This window comes from Rana temporaria, chromosome 1 (assembly GCF_905171775.1).
Source record: "Rana temporaria chromosome 1, aRanTem1.1, whole genome shotgun sequence".
Classification (NCBI taxonomy): domain Eukaryota; kingdom Metazoa; phylum Chordata; class Amphibia; order Anura; family Ranidae; genus Rana; species Rana temporaria.
The window spans coordinates 532,851,481-532,872,058 of record NC_053489.1 but is presented as its reverse complement, the minus strand read 5'-3'; the positions used below and the strand labels follow the sequence as shown (position 1 = coordinate 532,872,058).

The window sequence follows — 20,578 nt, the reverse complement described above, 5'->3', positions numbered from 1 at the left end:
TAAATCAACCCCATTATGTTTAGTAAATCCACCCCATTGCATGAAGTGAAATATTTCTATTTTCTCCTGTCATTTCACCCAATTTTTTGAGTCTTTTTGTGTATATAAAAGAATATACAGTACATAATTTACTGCAAACTTCCCAATCATTCCAAACAATACAATGTACATGCATATCACAATGGTCTAATCCCTTGTTAGAACATATGTCATATGTAGTGGGAATACTTTACTTATTCACAATTATTTTTAGAGATATTTGTGATTTAAAGATAGAATGGAAATAGGAATAGACAAGTAATCTTACAAAGATGTGGAACTTGAGCTGTTAGGAGAGAGGTGTCGTCAATTTGAAGGTTTGAGAGATAGATACCAGAGTGACACTTTCAAGAACATCAAATAATGACAACGGCTATTCTCTAACAAGGAAAACAGACCTGTCCAAAGATATAGCTATGACTTTGCCAAATATTACAGCAAAAATTACTTTAACGCAGGATTACTCAACCAGGGTTCCTCCAGAGGTTACCAGGGGAAAATAGTATCTAAAATCACACACATACAGTGCATCCGGAAAGTATTCACAGTGCTTCACTTTTTCCACATGTTGTTATGTTACAGTCTTATTCCACAATTGATTAGGTTTATTATTTTCCTCAAAATTCTACGAACATTACCCCATAATGTCAACGTGAAGGAAGTTTAAAATCTTTGCAAATGTATTAAAAAAAAAATGCATAACTAAATGTGGAAAAAGTGAAAAGTGACAATGTTGTCTTTTTATTGGTGGAAGAAAGGTATGCCGTTTTTGATAATATTTGAATTTAATATTTGACATTTTTAAATATACTTTGTATTTACTTAAAGGGGTTGTAAAGGTTCGTTTTTTATTTTCTAAATAGGTTCCTTTAACCACTTGCCGACCATCGCATGCCTATTTACGTCAACAGAATGGTACGGGCAGACAGATTGGCATACAGGTACGTCCATTTGAATCTGCTGCTCAGCGGGCGTGCGCGCGCCCGCTGCGTGCCTCTCGAGCAGCCAAGGGTCCCGGGAACTCAATGTTCTCGGGAGTCCCGCAATTGCGTTTGGCAAGAGCAGAATGGGGGAATGCCTTTGTAAACAAGGCATTTCCCTATTCTGCCTATTGACACTGTCACTGTTGACCATTCCCCGTGATCTGGAACGGTCATCAGTGACGTGTCACGTATAGCCACGCCCCCTAACCGTAAGAATTTCTTTCTAGGGAACACTTAACCCCTGCAGCGCCTTCTAGTGGTTAACCCCTTCACTGCCAGTGTAATTTTTACAGTAATCAGTGCATTTTTATAGCACTGATGGTCCCAAAATGGTGTCAAAAGTGTCCGATGTGTCCGCCATAATGTCGCAGTCACTATAAAAAACACTGATCGCCGCCATAACTAGTAAAAAATTAATAAAAATGCCATAAAACAGTGCCCTATTTTGTAGAAGCTATAACTTTTGCGCAAACCAATGAATAAACGATTATTGCGATTTTTTTTTACCAAAAATATGTAGAATACGTATCGGTCTAATATATATTTTATATATTTTTTGGGGATATGTATTATAGCAAAAAGTAAAAAATATTGTTTTTTTTTCAAAATTGCCATTCTTTTTTGGTTTATAGCGCAAAAAAAAAAATCGCAGAGGTGATCAAATACCACCAAAATAAAGCTCTATTTGTGGGAAAAAAGGGCATCAATTTTGTTTGGGAGCTACGTCGCAAGGCCATGCAGTGCCGAATCGCAAAAAGTGGCCCGGTCTTTAACCACCAAAATGGTCCAGGGCTTGAGCGGTTAAGCTAGTGCATTGTTGGTTCACTTACCTTTACCTTCGATTTCCCTTCTAAACTTTTTTTTTCTTTGTCTGAATTTCTCACTTCCTGTGTCTCCTCAGTAAGCTTGCCCCCATCATCTGAGCCGTTGTGGCTGTGGGTTAGTCAGCCAGAACAGCTTACTGAGGAGGAACAGGAGGTGAGGAATTCAGACAAAGAAAAAAAACATTTAGAAGGGAAATCGAAGGAAAAGGTAAGTGAACCAACAATGCACTAGCTTAAAGGAACCTATTTAGAAAATAAAAAACAAACCTTTACAACCCCTTTAATTGAATTTGGCGTCCTGGGAAAGCAGCTACCCTTTGACTAGTATTCTTGTCACCCTTTTTCCTTGTGTATTAATACATATGCTGCAGGGACCACACTGACTTATGAGTTGGCATATTTCTATGGTTTAAACCATTTTACCACTTTATTGTCAATAAAAACTTCTCCGCTTCTCAGCTGTATACATCCCACTCGATATTGCATGAGATAAAATACTGCATGGTTTCATAAGATAAATACTGCATATTTGATAAAATATTGCATGCAGTATTTTAGTAGCATTTTTTTGTGACTTGCAATTATTATTTTTTTAAACGCTATAAGCTATTTTATCACAAATTGGAAAATACTGCTTCATGTATGGAGCCCAATGTGATTTCCATCTCCAATCATGTCTGTTGGATTGCCGTCTGACATAGAATCTTAGCAAATAAGAAGTACATGATCTCTAGCTAATTCACTGCTGGCTTGTGGCTCTGGAAAAAGCACCATCTAATATACATTTTAGGATGACTGAACCAGCGTAGTCTCTTCTTGTGGCGTTGTGGTCTGGTAGAAACAGATGGTATGCTACTATTTCTAGCTCTTGACTGTGGAATAAACTGAAACAGGGTGTTTTTCAGCTGATCAAAAGTTTAGGACCACAACTAAAAAAAAAAAACGAAACCCCCCAAAACAGAAATCCAACTTCCAAACATGAACTCAGTAATGAGTAGCTCCGCCGTTATTGTTGATCACTTCAAAATGTTGTCTCGGCATGCTTCATGCAAGCGTTTCCATGAGGTGAGTGGGAACATTTCTCCAAGTGGTGAAGACAATCGCACGAAGGCCATCTACTGTCTGGAACTGTTGTCCATTTTTGTAAACTTCCCTTGCCATCCATCCCCAAAGGTTCTCAATTGGATTTAGATCAGGGGAACACGCAGGATGGGCCAAAAGAGTGATGTTATTCTCCTGGAAGAAGTCCCTTGTCCTGCGGGCATTGTGTACTGTAGCGTTGTCCTGTTGAAAAACCCAGTCGTTACCACACGAGGGCCCTCAGTCAGGAGGAATGCTCTCTGCAACACCTGGACAAAGCCAGCGGCCGTTTGACGCCCCTGCACTTCCTGAAGCTTCATTGTTCCACTGAAGGAAAAAGCTCCCCAGACCATTATGGCACCCCCTCCACTGTGGCGCGTAGAAAACATCTGCTTGTCATGCCAGTAACATTGGAAACCATCAGTACCATCAAGGTTAAATTTTTTCTCATCAGAGAATAAAACTTTCTTCCACCATTGAATGTCCCATGTTTGGTGCTCTCTTGCAAAGTCCAAACGAGCAGTTCTGTGGCGTTCAAGGAGACAAGGTTTTTGAAGTTTTTTGTTTTTGAAGCCCTTCAGTCTCAGATGCCGTCTGATGGTTATGGGGCTGCAGTCAGCACCAGTAAGGGCCTTAATTTGGGTCGAGGATCGTCCAGTGTCTTGATGAGAGACCCTGCTTATGCAGTTCAGCAACCCGACCACGTTCAAAAAGGGAGACCTGACAGAAAATTACACTGGCCCGGATTCAGATACAATAGTGTATCTCTTGGCGGGTGTAACGTATCTCAGATACGTTACGCCGCCGTAAATTAGGGCGCAAGTTCCGTATTCAAAAAGAACTTAGGGCCTGATCCACAAACAGCGGGCGCAAATAAATTTTTGGGATTTAAGTTACACCGCCGCTGCTTTGTCCCTGATGTCCAGCGCAAGGCGTGCCCAATCTAATGGGGCGAGTCCCATTTAAATTAGGCGCGCTCCCGCGCCTGACGTACTGCGCATGCTCCCGACGCAATTTTCCCGACGTGCTTTGCGCGAAGTTACGTTACACCGAGTTTTGTGAATCGCGCGGGGAAAAAAAGTTGCGTCGGGGAAAAAAAGAGATGCGGCGGAAAAAAATTTTTTTTTAAAAATTTGACAGCGTCGCGGGAAAGAAGGGTCTACTTTTACATGGTGTACTAACTTTACAACTTGTAAAAGCAGCCCTAATTTTGCGACGGCAAACTAATACTTACGGAGAAAAAACGAAGCGTAAAAGCTTTGTGGATCTCCGTAAGTGCTAATTTGCATACCCGACGCTGGATTTCGACGAGAAATGCCCCCAGCGGCGGCTGCGGTACTGCATCCTAAGATCTGACAGTGTAAGTCCCTTACACGTGTCGGATCTTCTGCCTATCTATGAGAAACTGATTCTGTGGATCAGTTCCATAGATAGAAACAGGGATACGACGGCGTATCAGTAGATACGCCGGCGTATCCCTTTTGTGGATCAGGCCCTTACTCTCTAAGTTACAGCGGCGTAACGTATGTGATCTGACGTAAGCCCGCCTAATTCAAATGTGGATGATGTGGGCGTGTTTTAATTAAATGAATTGTGACCCCACGTATTTGATGTTTTTCACGAACGGCGCATGTGCCATTCGTGAAAGAATCCCAGTGCGCATGCTCGAAATTATGCCGCAAATCGACAATGCTTTAGACGTGAACGTAACTTACATACAGCCCTATTCGCGAACGACTTACGCAAACGACGTAAAATTTTCAAAATTAGACCCGGGAACGACGTCCATACTTAACATATGATACCCCTCATATAGCAGGGGTAACTTTACGCCGGAAAAAGCCTAACGTAAAGGACGTAAAAAAATGCGCCGGGCGGACGGACGGTTCTAAATCGGCGTATCTACCTAATTTGCATATTTAACGCGGAAGTCTAGGGAAGCGCCCCTAGCGGTCAGCGTAAATATTGCACCCTAAGATACGACGGCGTAGGAGACTTACGCACTCAGAGTTACGACGGCGTATCTGGAGATACGCCGTCATAACTGCTTTCTGAATCCGGGCCAATGAATCCACATCTTTGCACAGATTTGGCCTTTTAAAGGCATGTGGTCCTAAACGTTTGATCAGCTGAAAAACAGCCTGTTTCAGTTTATTAGTTGTTTTCATTAAATTGAATGCTCAAAAAATGTTTTGTCTCACTCTCATTTCTTCTTGTTGCATGTTGAAGCTCTACTTGGAACTTTGTTAAGATCCAACAATGTAAAATATGTTTTTTTGCCATTTTGCAAGTGGTCTTAAACTTTTGATCAGGACTGTAGTTCTAAAGTCAGGGGGAGTTTTGCCATTCTGAACTCCACACTGATTACTGCTGCAAAGTCAATAAAGTGAAAAAAAAAAAAAAAGTTTATTTTCCTCTGCTAGTTAGCAGTAGCGTGATTGTTAAAAAATTGGTTTAAAATATTCTGCAAAACTGTAAAGCAACTTCACATGTTATAAAAAAAAAGCTTCATCTTTCATAAGTGTAATAATTAATGACCTTATTTGTAGAACATGCCAAAATAATTTTTAATGCACAATATTGTAACAAAGATACATCATTTGAAAAGTTAATGTACCATTTTTTCTACACATTTATCAATTAATTTTAACATTTTAATAATATCAAAGTGAAGTTTCCAGTGGACACCTTTTTAGAGGCTTCATATAAACATGGCTATCATTATTTAAGAAAAAAAAGCAATTGTAATTTTGTATTAAACATCTTAGATGAATGAAAACAGCAGTTTTAAAATGTACACTCACCCTGAAGAACTCTTTGGTTGACCCTGAATCCAATGTCCCATATGCAATTTCTGTTTGCTTGGAAAGGTCTTCTGCACTTTCAATAGGTGACACCATTCGTTCCACAGTAAGAAAGGCTGCTAAGTTAGCCGTGTAAGATGAAATTATGATCAAGGTAAAGAACCACCACACACCTCCAACAATGCGACCAGATAGGGATCTAACAACAAGTATGAAATTTGTGTTTAAAATAAAAAGAGTCTTAACAGAGTATTATTATAAAATAAATAAACATAAAATGGTTACAATCCTGGTTACTCCTTTGACCTTTCTGTTGCTGTCACTATAATAACGTATAGCTTTGCAAAAGAAGTCCCCTTTAGAAACCAAGAAAAGGAACTGCAATGAAACTGAGAAACTGAAATGTTAATGAAGCATAGTGGATAACTGAAACATAAACTGAAGGATAAATTCAATTGCTCAAATTATGCCTTTACGAACAAAAAAAGTAATTTGATCGATTTGCTCTAGTTTTTGAAAAACTTTAGTCTTGAAAAGTAGAGCTTTTGTTGCTAGTAATATTATTGGTATTCTTTAACTAAATATTATGGATGAAAATGCAACTTTGGAAATAAGCATGAATTGTTGCCTTGGTCAGATGTAATAAATCACATCTTCCAACAACGGGAAAGAGCCATTGCATATTGTTCAGTACAGTACCAGATTAAACAACATTTTAAATGTGAAATTGTACCTATGCCACATACACTACTTTCTTCTTCTGTTACATGGTGATATTGTGAACAAAGTTAGCAAATTAAGTTACTTTAGAATAATTTCAACATTTTCTTTTCACCAGCTTTTAAGTGATCTATGGTACCCAAATGCAAATATTCAAATTATGCTTGTTGCCATGTGGGAACTGTAGACACAATGTAATGTTTCTATTAACATTCCATTGCCAACTCTCTATAAGTGCAGACAGTTGTTGACAGACCTAATAGAAACAAGCCAAATGTGAAGATCCGTAACTGGGCAGAAAGTATACCTCTAAATTTACTTTCCTTCATCATTGTTTCAAATTTGTGAGAAACCTGAGGTATAGTTAAACGTAATGTCTACCACACTAGACAGACACATAAATATATGTTCTATGAAGCATTATAACAACGCTGTAAACATGTTTCATTTTTACAGCAGTGCAAACGATGTCCCTGATCAACTAATTTACAACATTCCAAATTATCACAATAGAAGTGAACTATTTTTTCACTTAACACAGGAAGCAGTGTTTGAACTCAGCGCATCAAGGAAGATGTTATTAGACTGCTACTGAGTTGACCGTGAAATGTTTCTTGGCAACTGAAAAATGTTCTTCCTAATCAGTGACCAACTATAGTAGAGTATATCTAATCAACAAATCTGGTTCCTGGCCCAGTACCCAAGCAAACCATAATCATAGTCCTCAATTAAAAACAATCACTAGTATGAATAAGGAAATTACTGCAATTGCTAGCTATACAACCATTTATATCTAAAATACTCAGCCATAAGACAACAAAAACCTTCTCAAAAACAAGCTAACTTGTGCTGATCGGTAATGGTATGGAAACAAACCAGTCTGAGGCTGGCTATTCAAGGTTACCATTAAGGATGGGCCGAACGACCCACTATTCGGTTCGCACCAGAACTTTTGAATATCGGGAAAGTTCGAAACCGAATAACGAACCCCATTGAAGTCTATGGGAACTGAACATGAAAAATAAAAAGTGCCCATTTTGAAGGTTTATATGCAAGTAATTGCGCTTACAATGGTTATGGTCCAGGTACTGCCCTGTGGGACATGTATCAATAAAAAAAAGTTTGTAAAAAAGATATTTTTTTTAAATGAGCAATGATTTATTGATGCTTAAAGTGAAAGTATAAAAATGAAAAATTGCTTTCAATATAGTGACTGGGAGGTCCCCTTAGTCCACCTGTAAAGTAGCACATCTGTACTGTGTATAGAAGCTGCTGCAGCAATTATTGCATTTATAAAGCCCAAAAAATTACATTTTCCCTGAAAGCTTTCTTCATTGTGTAAGCAACGGCTTAGGGAGCCAGTCTGCATGATGAGGCCCCAATGTAGTGCACGGGGAACAAGATTAGAGATTTTTTGGATACATTTTAGTGTCTCTACCACAGACTTTGGATTTCTATTTCTGTAACAGGTGCGGAAAAATAGTTCTTTTGGTGTCAGTGGTGCCTTTACACCGTAACCCTATAGAGATACTATTGATGAAAGCAAGAATTGGCCTTGCTGTCAAAAAGTTTGATAATATGCACCTGTCAAACAGGTGTGGAAAAAATGTTCTTTGGGTGTCGGTGGCGCCTTCACACTGTAACCCTATAGATGAAAGCAAGAATTGGCCTTGCTGTCAAAAATTTAAATGATATGCACCTATCGAACAGGTGTGGAAAGATTGTTATTTGGGTGTCGGTGGCACCTTCACACCATAATCCTATAGAGGTACTCTTGATGGAAGCAAGAATTGACATTGCTGTAAAAAAAAAATTGTAATGATATGCACCTGTCAAACAGGTGCAGAAAAATTGGTCTTTGGGTGTCGAGGCGCCTTCACACCGTAACCCTATAGAGGTACTTTTGATGAAAGCAAGAATTGGTCTTGCTGTCAAAAAATGCAATGATATGCTCCTGTCAAACAGGTGCAGAAATATTGTTCTTTGGGTGTTGGTGGCGCCTTCACAACATAACCCTATAGAGGTACTCTTGATGAAAGCAAGACTTGGCCTTGCTGTCAATATTGCAATGATATGCACCTGTCAAACAGGTGCAGAAAAATTGGTCTTTGGGTGTCGAGGCGCCTTCACACCATAACCCTATAGAGGTACTCTTGATGAAAGCAAGAATTGGCCTTGCTGTCAAAAAATGCAATGATATGCTCCTGTAAAACAGGTGCAGAAATATTGTTCTTTGGGTGTTGGTGGCACCTTCACAACATAACCCTATAGAGGTACTCTTGATGAAAGCAAGACGTGGCCTTGCTGTCAAAAATTGTAATGATATGCACCTGTCAAACAGGTGTGGAAAATGGGTTCTTCAGGTGTTGGTAGCGCCTTCACACCGTAACCCTATAGAGGTACTATTGATGAAAGCAAGACGTGGCCTTGCTGTCAAAAATTGTATTGATATGTACCTGTCAAACAGGTGTAGAAAAATTGGTCTTTGGGTATTAATTGTGCCTATGAAACCTACACCAAAAACATTATTTCAGATGAAATCAACACCCACAACACTAGGCAGCCTAGAAGTCCTGCAGAGATTGCACATCCCTAAAATACTTAATCAGCATCAGGGGCTTCATAGCTGCTAGTAATTCAGGACTGATTCATTTTGATAAAAGTCAGATGGTCCACGGAGTCTGTGGACAGACGCGTTCTATGATCAGTAACAAAACCTCCAGCAGCACTGAATGCCTGTTCGGAAAGCATGCTGGATGCAGGGCAGCACAGTGGCTCAATAGCATACTGGGCAAGTTCTGGCCTGTGGATCGTCAATTCGAAAGCTATTCATCTCTATTTCGCCCCTAGATAATCGTCCACCATGTGATGCAGATGCTGCTGATGGGACGTGGAAACTGACAGCCCTGGGCGGCGAGGACCAAAAAATTCAGAAATGCATCACTTAGGCGGCCGCCTTCTTCACCATTCCTCACTTGACCAACAGAAGCCTCAAAACTATGTTTTTTCACGACGCTGTAACCTACCAAAATTGTTCTGGAAAAGCATTTGATAAACTTCTCTTTTAACGTGTGCTCAAGAGATTTCATCTTCTGCACTTTCTGTGGGGATGGGATGAGTTCTGAAACTTTCCCCTTATAACAGTAGTCAAGGAGGGTTGCCAACCAATAGTAATCCTTTTACGTTACGCCACGTATTCTTGGGTCTTTTCACATGCTTTGAACCCCTTGGGGTTACTGAGGATTATAGTATCCGGAACTGCCTCCTCCCAGCCACATACTACTCCCTAGGGTTCTGCGGATGGAAAACCATCTCTTACTGTTTGATGTATGTCATCCTCTGCTTCAATGCCTCAGAAACTGCCAGAATCATCCTCCTCTCTCTCCTCTTGTGTGTTCTGTGGCATAGGAACAATGGTGTCTGCATAAAGTGGGCCTTTGAGAGGAAAGAAAGTCTTCCTCTTTGTCCTGCTGCTCTGCCTTAAGTGCCCTGTCCATAATACCACACATGGTCTGCTCCAGCAGGAACACAACAGGCGTTGTGTCATTGATTCATGCATTGTCACAGCTCACCATCTTTGAGGCCTAATCAAATGGTAATAGTACAATACATGCATCCTTTATTAACAGCCATTGGCATGGGGAAAAAAGCTGAGTCGGTCTAAGCCAGTCGTTGTGCCATATGCACAGAGGTATTCATTGATGGCCATCTGCTGCATGTGCAGCCACTGCAGCATTACCAAAGTCGAGTTCCACCTGGTGGGCATGTCACAAATCAGGCGGTTTATGGGCAGGTGGAATTCCCACTGAATTTCAGCCAACCGAACACTGGCTGTGTATGGCCACCTAAAATGGCTAAAGACTCTTCTGGTCTACTTTAGTTGAGCTTCCAACCCTGGGTACCTATTTAGGAAATACTGCACCACCAATTTGAGGACATGTGTCAGGCATTGCGCATGTGACAACTTTCCTTGTCTAAAGGTAGACAGGAGGTTTGTGCTATTATCACATACCACCATTCCTGGCTCCAGCTGGCGTGGCGTGAACCACCTCTGGGCCTGTCCCTGCAGAGCAGCAAGAATCTCTGCTCCGGTGTGGTTCCTGTCCCCTAGACACACCAACAAAAGCAATTCATGGAACCTTTTAGCCTCACTCATTTAATAGCCCTTTGAACACTTAGGGGGTACTTAAAGTTCATAGGACAATTAAGCAGAGGAGGGCATTGAGGAGAAGAAGAAGGAGGAGGGGGTAGAGCTGACAAATCTGGCATCATCACCAGCTGAATGGAGATGTGGGGGCACAACAAGCTGCAGCACTGAGCCCTGTCCTGCATCCTTCTGAGTTACCCAGTGTGCTGTGAACAAAATATATCGTCCCTGTCCATGCTTGCTGGACCACGTGTCAGCAGTAATGTGGACTTTGCGGCTGACTGCCTTGCCCAACTATGCCACAACATTGCCTTCCACATGATGGTAAAGAGATGGAATGACCTTACGTGAAAAGAAATAGCGACTGGGAACCTGACATTGTGGTACAACACATTCTACAAATTCACGGAATGGGGCAGAATCCATCAGGGGTTGTGGAGCCAGCAGCTTTGACAAGCTTGCACTTAGACGCTGGGCATGTGGGTAGCAGGGACTGTATTTTTTTTCCGCTGCACAGATGGGGCAGAGAAATTTGCCAGCTATAGTCTATAGCTGGTGGTGTGCTGCTGGCAGATGTGCTGCAAGGACCTGGGTGTAACAGGCGCTCCGTGCGCCTGTTACTTCCTGCACTCCACTCTGGAGCGCATTACGGCAACCACGCAATGACGTAATCGCATGGAACGTGGAAGTGTGTCGCCGCGAACGGCGCTCTTTTCGAATTCAGTGCGATGCACTGCACCTGGATACTTGTCTATAAAGGCATTACCCTTACATACATTCCCTGTTCTATTATTGTCAGCCGTAGCTCGGCCACGCTACAGAGATTGGTGTCATCGCTCCCCATGCCGCAACACCGCTCCAGCCGCAACTACTCCTTTAGTGATAATTGCATCTACTGCAACTGAGAGTCATTGCTGGGGACAACATTTGAGGCCTCCTTGCTGAACATCCTTCACCACAGAATCCCTATTGCCTATACGAAAGCCTGCAAAACGGATAAGTAGCCATTGTATCACTTGTAGTGCTATAGCAAGATCTGCTACTTATGTTCCATCTATACAATTGCTATTGTTTATCATGCCTTCTGACTATCAACATATTTAGGATATACTGTTGTGCTAAAGGACTGTTTGCTAAGGAATATCTTGAAGTGACATCTACACTCAAATACCCTGAGCTATATTCACCTCTCATATGTAACTATTAGTTGTTGCAACAATTCCTAATTACTACACGTACTCTCAAAGTACCTGAGATATATTGCCTCTCATACGTAAGTAACTATTGCTTGCCGCTACAACTCCTGTATTACTACGTGTACTCTCAAAGTACCTGAGCTATATTGCCTCTCATACGCAACTATTAGTTGTTACTACAACTCATATTTACTACGTGCTTGACATAAGTATAAATTGCTTATAGGCCCTGTCCTAATTGTTGAACGAGTTCTCGCTAACTTTTCTATGCTAAGCATTGATGGTATTTCATACCACCTCCCGTAGTGGCCTAATACATCCCTATATGTTTATGTGATATGATGTAGAGAACCCCCAAACACCTGTTCGTCTGGAGTGACGCCTGGGGTCCGTACTGATAATCACTTGCATATAGAGGTGTATTGGAATCTCTAAAGTATTTGTTATAATTTTAAAACGCTAAGCTCTGGTCGCATGTTGTGATGTGTCCATCCTTAGTAGCTCAACAGCTTTCTTTATGTGACAGAGAGATGATGTAGAGATCCCCCAAATTCATGTTTGTGTGGAGCGACGCCTGGGGCCCAATACTGAGTTGTCACATAAAGAAGCACATTGAAATCCTTGCTAACCGCAGTTGTGGTTCACTCCGTTCACCAGTGCTGTTACACTGGGACACCCTGCGCTATACCATCATCCCTCTCAGCAGAGGCTGCTGAGAGGTCATGAGGGATAGCAGGGACAGACTGAGGTGAGTAAGGAGGAGGGACAGATTTGTGTCCCCTTTGTGTTGCTTTTAGGTGCTCTTGACAACAGTGGTGGTGGGAGGTTAAATGACTTGTCAAGCATGTGGTACCCAAATGGTTGGTGTTTTTGCCACGCTTGAGACAATGTTTGCAAATAGCAACATTGCGAGCGGCTGCACATATACTAAAAAAGACCCAGACAACAGAGCTGTGGGAAGTTGAAGTGGGCTGGGAGATAACAACTCCACAATGTGATGGAATAGGGTGGCTGCTCTCAACTCTTCCATGATGGCTGCCTCGTTGGGGTTGTGCCTCACTCTCACTTTACTCCTCTGCTCTATCTGGCACCCAAGTCGAGTCAGTGACCTCATCATCATCATCATCTCCTCCATCCTCATTACGACTGGAGACAACTTGGCAATACACTGCGGCTGAGGGAACATGACTGCCAATTTGTGTACCAGTGTTCTCTCCTCTCTGTAGGCTCATGTTCCTGCCTTCCTCAACCTCAGAGTCAGAACCAAAAATCTGAATTGAGTAATGGCTGTGCCTCATCAAGGAGCAAGTGGCTGATGCTGTGTTCAAATAAATCCACGGACTCCTCCGCGCCTGATGCTGGGGCTATGGCAGGAATAGCTGTGGACAAGGAGGCAGGTTTTTGTCACTCTTGCAGCTGCAGGGGACTGCGCACTAGTCTCTTCTTGGGTGACAGAGGATGAAGATGGTTTAGTAAGCCAGTCCAACACCTCCTCTATATGCTGTGGCTGGATAGCACGTGCAACATCACTAAACAAAGGAAATTATGCCCTGCCTGAGGACTGACCACATCCACCTTTGCCTGTGGACACATATGCTGCTGGCCCCGTTACAGTGCAATGGGAACATCTCCTTGCTGTCCTCCCAGATATGATGGGGGGAGTGGGGGTGCTTATTAACAAAATGTAATAAGGATGTGTAAATGTGTAAGTGGATGCACTTTAATCAATGGAAAGTGGTGTTTGGTGCACTTTAATTTGAGTATTCACGACACAGACACACTCCATGGATACACTATAATATACTGCAATATGCTGCATTAAACGTGCAGTAACGCACAAAACTATATGGCGTTAAACTTGCAGTAAGGCACAAAACTATATGGCATTAAACTTGCAGTAACGCAATGAAATATACAGCGTTAAATTTGCAGTAGCACACAGAACTATATGGCGTTAAACTTGTAGTAACGCAATAAAATATACTGTGTTAAACGATCACTACACTCACAATGACTGAACTATCTCTACATTCACACTAATGTAAAGATGAATCGTGGTCGCACTACACTCACAATGACTGAACTATGCCTACATTCACACTAATGTAAAGATGAATCGTGGTCGCACTACACTCACAATGACTGAACTATCCCTACATTCACACTAATGTAAACATGAATGCTGAACTATCCCTGAATGTATACTGAACTGATATTCCACACTGACAATAGAATCAGAATAGAACACTATAGCACACTAATTGTCTAATAGCACTAAACAGAGCCCTGTTCTATCTCTCTCCACACCGCTATCACGCTACAAATGGACACTATGGAAAGAATACTTTTATAGTGTGGGGCAGGATTAAGAGCAATGAGCCATGATTGGATACAGTCATCATGACAGCATCCAATCATGGCTCTGACAGTGCTCTGATTGGGTGAAGCTTTCATTGCTTCAGCCAATCAGGGCTTTTAATGCACTGTGCAGTGGCGCAGTGCATTGTGGTTGTTAGGCGGGCCGAATAAACGGTCGAAACACCATATAATTTAGCTGTTTGGAGAACTTCCGAACAGCTACTGTTCGACCTGAACTCATGCTCGGGCAGAACCATTCGCCCATCCATAGTTACCATAATTTGTTGGCTAATATAAACATCGAAGGTTGTGTATTATATACCAGTATGGGCAGACAATAGCTGGAAAAAGCATTCCTGAGCAAATAAAATATGTATCATTGGTACCAGCTCTCTCAATATGGTGCATAATTTCAGCTGTTCGAGAATGAGAACAAAGTGTGCTGCTGTTCCAGTCTCTGCTTCGAACATAGTTACAGTATGCATTTCTGAATAAACTATTTTGAGTCATATGTCATTGATTTGCTGGTATGTTATTTGAAATGTACCATCCGATGTTGAGTGATATGAATCTGCTCTTTTATAACACAGTAGTAAGAACATTGGATTGATGTAAAAATCCATAGCAACCAGTCAGTAATCACCTTGCAGATGCTTGCTATTTTGTGCCTCTGAAAGTTCACTCCTGATTGGTTAACTTGAATTTCTGCACACGTCTGTTTTTTGTATTACATAAACAAACACGTCTAGCATTTCACATTCTCCTACACTGTAAATATTACTTAAATTATTGTTATTCATAAAGAAAAATCTAAGTAGGGAAAATATGTGTCTATTTGTAAATTGTGTGTCTAATTAGCTCTTCCTCTTTTTTTTGGTGGCTTTGATGTGAATTGCCTTTATCTTTCCACAAGTAGTTAAAATTGTGAGCAGTAGTTTCAACTTTTACCTATTCTCTTCCTTTAGTGCGATAGCAAAGAACACAGTGTATTTAATTAAAGCTCATGCTGTTGTCATGGCAACTATAATTTCAAACATTATTCGAGTTCACTTGGCATGGAAGTGAGAAAAAGTGTACACTGCAGTGATTTACATACATATGTTAAATCACATTTACAAAGGGAGTTGTGGTTAGCATTTCAATAAGTGTTTAATTATTATATATATATAGTCATTTGAATAAGCAAACAAATCTAACATATGTTGAAAAAGTTTATAACTGTGTATTCTGCTAGCACAAAGAACTAAAGGCATTTATAAAATCAGGGTGATGTTTTAGGGGAACATTGTTAAATCCCTATATATAACCAATTGCATGGTTACCTGTTTTTCTTGGAATAGAAGGACAATTCAAAGCCCAGTACCCAACACCCCAAAAAATGTTATGCTTTTGATCCCCCCACTCCAAAAAAAGAGATAGATAAGCTTTTAGCACTAGGAGCATAGGCTAGTAGTTTTCAACACAGAGCTGTCAGCTTAAAGAGTAAATCCATAACATAGGGCTCTTCTCGCACAAATCTTCTTTTAACCCTACCCTACATTGTAATCACATTGTAAATGGTTTCTATACAGTATTGCTTCTTTTCATTTTATATGAAATTATATGCTATGTTTTTTTATTACAAAAAAAGTGGAAAGATTTACTAAAACTCGAGTGAGCACTTTTCTAAAACTCGAGTGAGCACTCGAGTAGAGCACTATTTAGCAGTGCTCTACTGGTGGTATATGTGGGGAAGCTAGTGCCCGATCCTAAGTGGTAGATTTACCAAAACTGGAGCACTCATAATCTGGTGCACATGTACATGGTAGCCAATCAGCTTCTATCCTTAGCTTGTTCAATTACGCATTGACACTAAAACCTGAAAGCCTCACCGAATTTTGCTCACTCGAGTTTTAGTAAATCTTCCCACTTTTTTTGTAATAAAACAACATAACATATCACTTCTTAGAAAATGAAAAGAAGCAATATTGCATAGAAACCATTTACAATGTGATAAGAATATAGACTATAACCCATTTTAAGCACATTGAAGGGTAAACATTGCAGTGGACAGAAGTATTTACCAGTGTGCCTTACTTAGCTGATTAGCAAATGCAAAAATCTGTGCTTTTGTCAATGGATACAAAAAAAGCCAAAGCTGACAACATTTGGAAAAAATTGAAGAAACACTTTAACACTTCAGCCCCGGAAGATTTGGCTGCCCAATGACTGGGCCATTTTTTGCTATTCTGCACTGCGTCGCTTTAACTGACAATTGCGCGGCCTTTTTTCCCATAAATATAGCTTTCTTTGGTGGTATTTGATAATCTCTGTGACTTACATTTTTTGCGCTATAAACAAAAAAAGAGCAACAATTTTGAAAAAAACCCCCACAATATTTTGTACTTTTTGCTATAATACATATCCCCACTTTTTTTTCTTTTAAACAATTTTTTTCTCAGTATGGGCCGATATGTATTATTCTACATATTTTTGGTAAAAATCGCAATAAGCATATATTAATTGGTTTGCGCAAAAGTTATAGCGTCTATAAAATAGGGGTTAGATTTATAGCATTTTTATTATTATAATTTGTTTTACTAGTAATGAATGAATGAATGAATGAATGAATTAATGAATGAATGACTTGTATAGCGCAACGCATGCGAACTGAATCGCCTCTGGGCGCTTTTTCCAGCCAGTATTTGCTTGGCTGGTGCGGTCATTTTTACCCCGTAGGATCATGACACGCTAGGGACACACAGTCATACACACATATATACATATATACTGGGCCAATTTTTTTGGACGAGATCCAATTTACCTACCAGCATGTCTTTGGAGTAATGGCGGTGATCTGCGACTGCAACATTATGGCGGACACATTGAACACTTTTGACACATTTTTGGGACCATTGTCATTTATACAGCAATCAGTGCTATAAAAATGCACTGATTACTGTAAAAAAAACACTGGCAGGGAGGGGGTTTACACTAGGGGGCAATCAAGGGGTTAATTGTGTTCCCTAATGTGTGTTCTAACTAAGGGGGATGGAACTGACTAAATGAAATTACAGATTGTGGTTTCTAGCTAATAGGAACTCATGATCTGCATTTCCTCAGCTCACAGAACAGGGACGTGTGTGTTTACACACACGTCCCTGTTCTGCCTCTCGTGCCCCGGAGATCGCTCATGGCCTGCGGACATCGTGACCGCTGTTTACGAGCATGGGCACTCCCGCGATGACATACAGCTACGACGGTTCGCCCAGCAGAGCCAACCTGCCGCAGTATAACCACGGCAGCTGGCACGCAAACGGTTAAAAGGATTAAAGAGAAAATGTGGTATGCTACTTTGCCCATCTGTCACACATTTGTGGGCATTGTCAACAAAATGGGTGTTGCTTCATGGTGTATGGCTTGCAGTATGCCACTTTTCCCTATTTGTTATCATTTAGATAAAATAGAGCCTAGGGTTCATGAAGAGCAAGTGGGAATTAAAAGAGCCCCGTGGTTGGTGTCAGGGGCAGCAATGTTTACCCTCAGCACTGGTGTCAATGCCAACAATGATAACTGAGAGCTGAAGTTACACTCTGCAGAGCTCAGTGAGGAGAGCTCTGACAGCTGATTGGATGAGACACACACCCTTTCACAAATTAAACATGAACAGAACTGAGTCTGTCAAACTGCAGTGGTCTCTCCTCTGCCACCATTTTTCTCTTTGTGTCAGGAAAACTATTCAGAAGTGCTGTAGTACACACTGTAGCGGTATATACTCTGTTCACATCTCAAGTCTGAAGTTTACAACTACTTTAATTGTACTTACTGGCTGCTAATCATAGGTCAACAATTTTGTGAAAGTCCTGAAAACTGACAGGACCAGACATCAATGTTAGAAGAAGATCAGCAATAGCAGGCTACATGTCTCTTTTAAATAAATGTAATTTTGGATTCAGCCCTTTATTTTTATTCTTAAAACACTATAAATAATTGTATCTTAAAAAGATTGCTTCAAGACCTGCACAAATTGCTTTTGCAGTTTTAGTAACTTACATTTTCGAAGAAACCAGATAAAGTTTTCACCTAATGCTACACATTTGTATTACTCAGAAATGCTCTTTTTCAGTAATGTGTTATCCGCACATATAAAAACGATAAAAGATATACTTGAGTCTTAACCTTATAAGCTGAAAATCAACCTACAACTGGTAATGCAGCAGAACATAGTTATAATGAGGTGCTTTGTTTTTGATTTTCTACACTTGAAATTAGAAGATAATATTTGCAAATGTACCTACCTCCAAGACAAACTACACAACAATGTTGTGTAGTCAAAAACAAAGGAGCTCATTACAACTATGTGCTGTTGCATTACCAGTTGTAGGTTGATTTTCAGCTTATATGGCTAAGACTCAAGCATATCTTTAATCATTTTTATGGAGTCTTACTGCTGTCAATATCTTTCATGTGTTTTCTTGATCAGCTTTACACATACAAAATCAGTTATTAAAGAAGTCAAGTGTGACTTGCATGGCACAAAAGCAACAACATCATTCCAGTTGCAGCTCACCATCCTTTCATCCCATCACAGTTCATGCTGGCCATGAGGACCTGGAACTGTAGGCTGGGAATGCAGCAAAAACACGGTACCCCTCCAAGCAGGCATAAAATTATTGGAACCTTGTGCATTTCTGTAGTCTTTACATGGTACATATACTTTTAATGAGAAAACATCAAGGTAAATTATATACTTAAACCCATAGTTTTAGGATGTGTTTCCAGAATGCTAGCATGCAAAAGGTTTGTGTGACCATATGATGAGTCTTTTATTTTTCCAGTACAATATATTGTATATGCACCATGGTATCCACCTCAGACCAAAAATGCACAAAGTAAAAAGAGATGAATCACCAACCTTGGCGAAATATCGCATCCTTGCTGCATAAAGGCACCAAGGGAAAACCATAGACTATTAAATATCCCAAACTCATTAGATGAATCGTTACTTTGATTTTCTCTTCCATCTTCAAACTCCTCAGTATGCCATTCGTATGGGCTAAATCTGCTGACCAGGAATAAAACTACACTGACCCCAATGTAAGCAAACACTATGCACATCCAGATCTCATATGCTAAAGGATCGAGAAAGGAAAACACTCCCGGTTTTGACTTCTGAGGCTTCTTGATCATAATTGAGATTCCCAAGCTCATGAAAGGTTTCGAGAAGTCAATTACTTCTTCTCTCACCAGTGTAATTGTTAATGGAGCTATTGCAATATCAGCTTTCTGTAAAACAAAAGATATAAAATAAAAAATGTTGTTACAGGTGAAAAACTGACCTTTTATTTGACTTTATAAATTATGCTATAACAACAAGAATGATTTAAGACAATCATTAGCAATGTGCATATTCATATTTTATACAATAATAGTTTTATAACCATGTTTATAAAGACAGCAGCAAATATATAGTTCATTGGAAATCAGGTGAAATAAAAACCATTTTAAAAAACTGTTTATACAACAATTGGTTTTATAACCAAAAATTCCTCATCTAAAATTAGATCAACCGATCCGGCTGTCTACTTCCTATGCGTAAGGTTGCAGCCTAGGAGAAGTAACTGAGGCTGAAGATGTTCAAGTTGATAGCAATGGCTTTTTATTGCAATGACACAGTTAAATCTCACTAAACTTTTATACTGACTGAGAATGGAATTAAGCTGGCTGTAGAGCAATAATGTAAAAGTTAAGGCACTTTGATTAAAAGTAAAATTTGCCTTCTCCACTTTATGTGCAAATGAAATTACTGTAATGTAATTATTAAAAAAAAAATAGTAAGTACACCCAGCAGTGGTATCAGTAAAGGATTAGCAATAGTTGTGATTGCAATTAGGATTTGGGGTACAGAATGGGTGAAGAAGTACAGCATCTTCATGTAACTAAATATTAATGATCATAGAGATTTAGAGTAATGCGATAGTGGCTTAACCACAAATGTAGGGTCCTGGGTCTGTAAATATATCCATATTTCCCTGTGACGTTCCATGGCTTCTAGACTGCCTTCAATGTAAAAAACTGAATCGTTCAGTTTTAAGACTCCAATTGAACTAGAATCTTGTGGTATCCCTGTTGCTGTAAACAATTGCATGCTAGTATATACTTTACACATTGGGATGCTAAAAGCATTGTGCCCTTAATTTCGTAACATTTTCACTTTCAGGAATCAAAGAGAGCCTTTGTATTAAAAATGTGCTAACAAGAAAATGTTTTGTTATCCCTATCAATTAATCAGCTTCTACTCGTAATTTATAAATTAAAAGTGAATCAATTATTGTGACTGGTTGATATAAGAATCTTGCAATGTCCTTGCTAGTTTCTTTTCATCCATAAGCCCCAAGATACAATATGGGATCCCTCACACATTAGAAACGTTTGTTACATAAAGCAA

At 40.1% G+C, this 20,578-nt stretch overlaps 1 protein-coding gene across 4 annotated transcripts in view; it reads right to left on the bottom strand.

Annotated features, from left to right (window-relative positions):
• GRIA2 (glutamate ionotropic receptor AMPA type subunit 2) overlaps positions 1 to 20,578 on the bottom strand; it is a 225,209-nt gene that overhangs the window by 37,981 nt on the left and 166,650 nt on the right. For all 4 annotated transcript variants that reach the window (XM_040332278.1, XM_040332251.1, XM_040332259.1 and 1 more), the window contains exons 11-12: positions 19,046 to 19,416; positions 5,731 to 5,929 (exon numbers count right to left, since the gene is read on the bottom strand). In XM_040332278.1, coding sequence (XP_040188212.1) covers positions 5,731 to 5,929; positions 19,046 to 19,416 — 570 coding nt within the window. The remainder of the gene's footprint in view (positions 1 to 5,730; positions 5,930 to 19,045; positions 19,417 to 20,578) is intronic.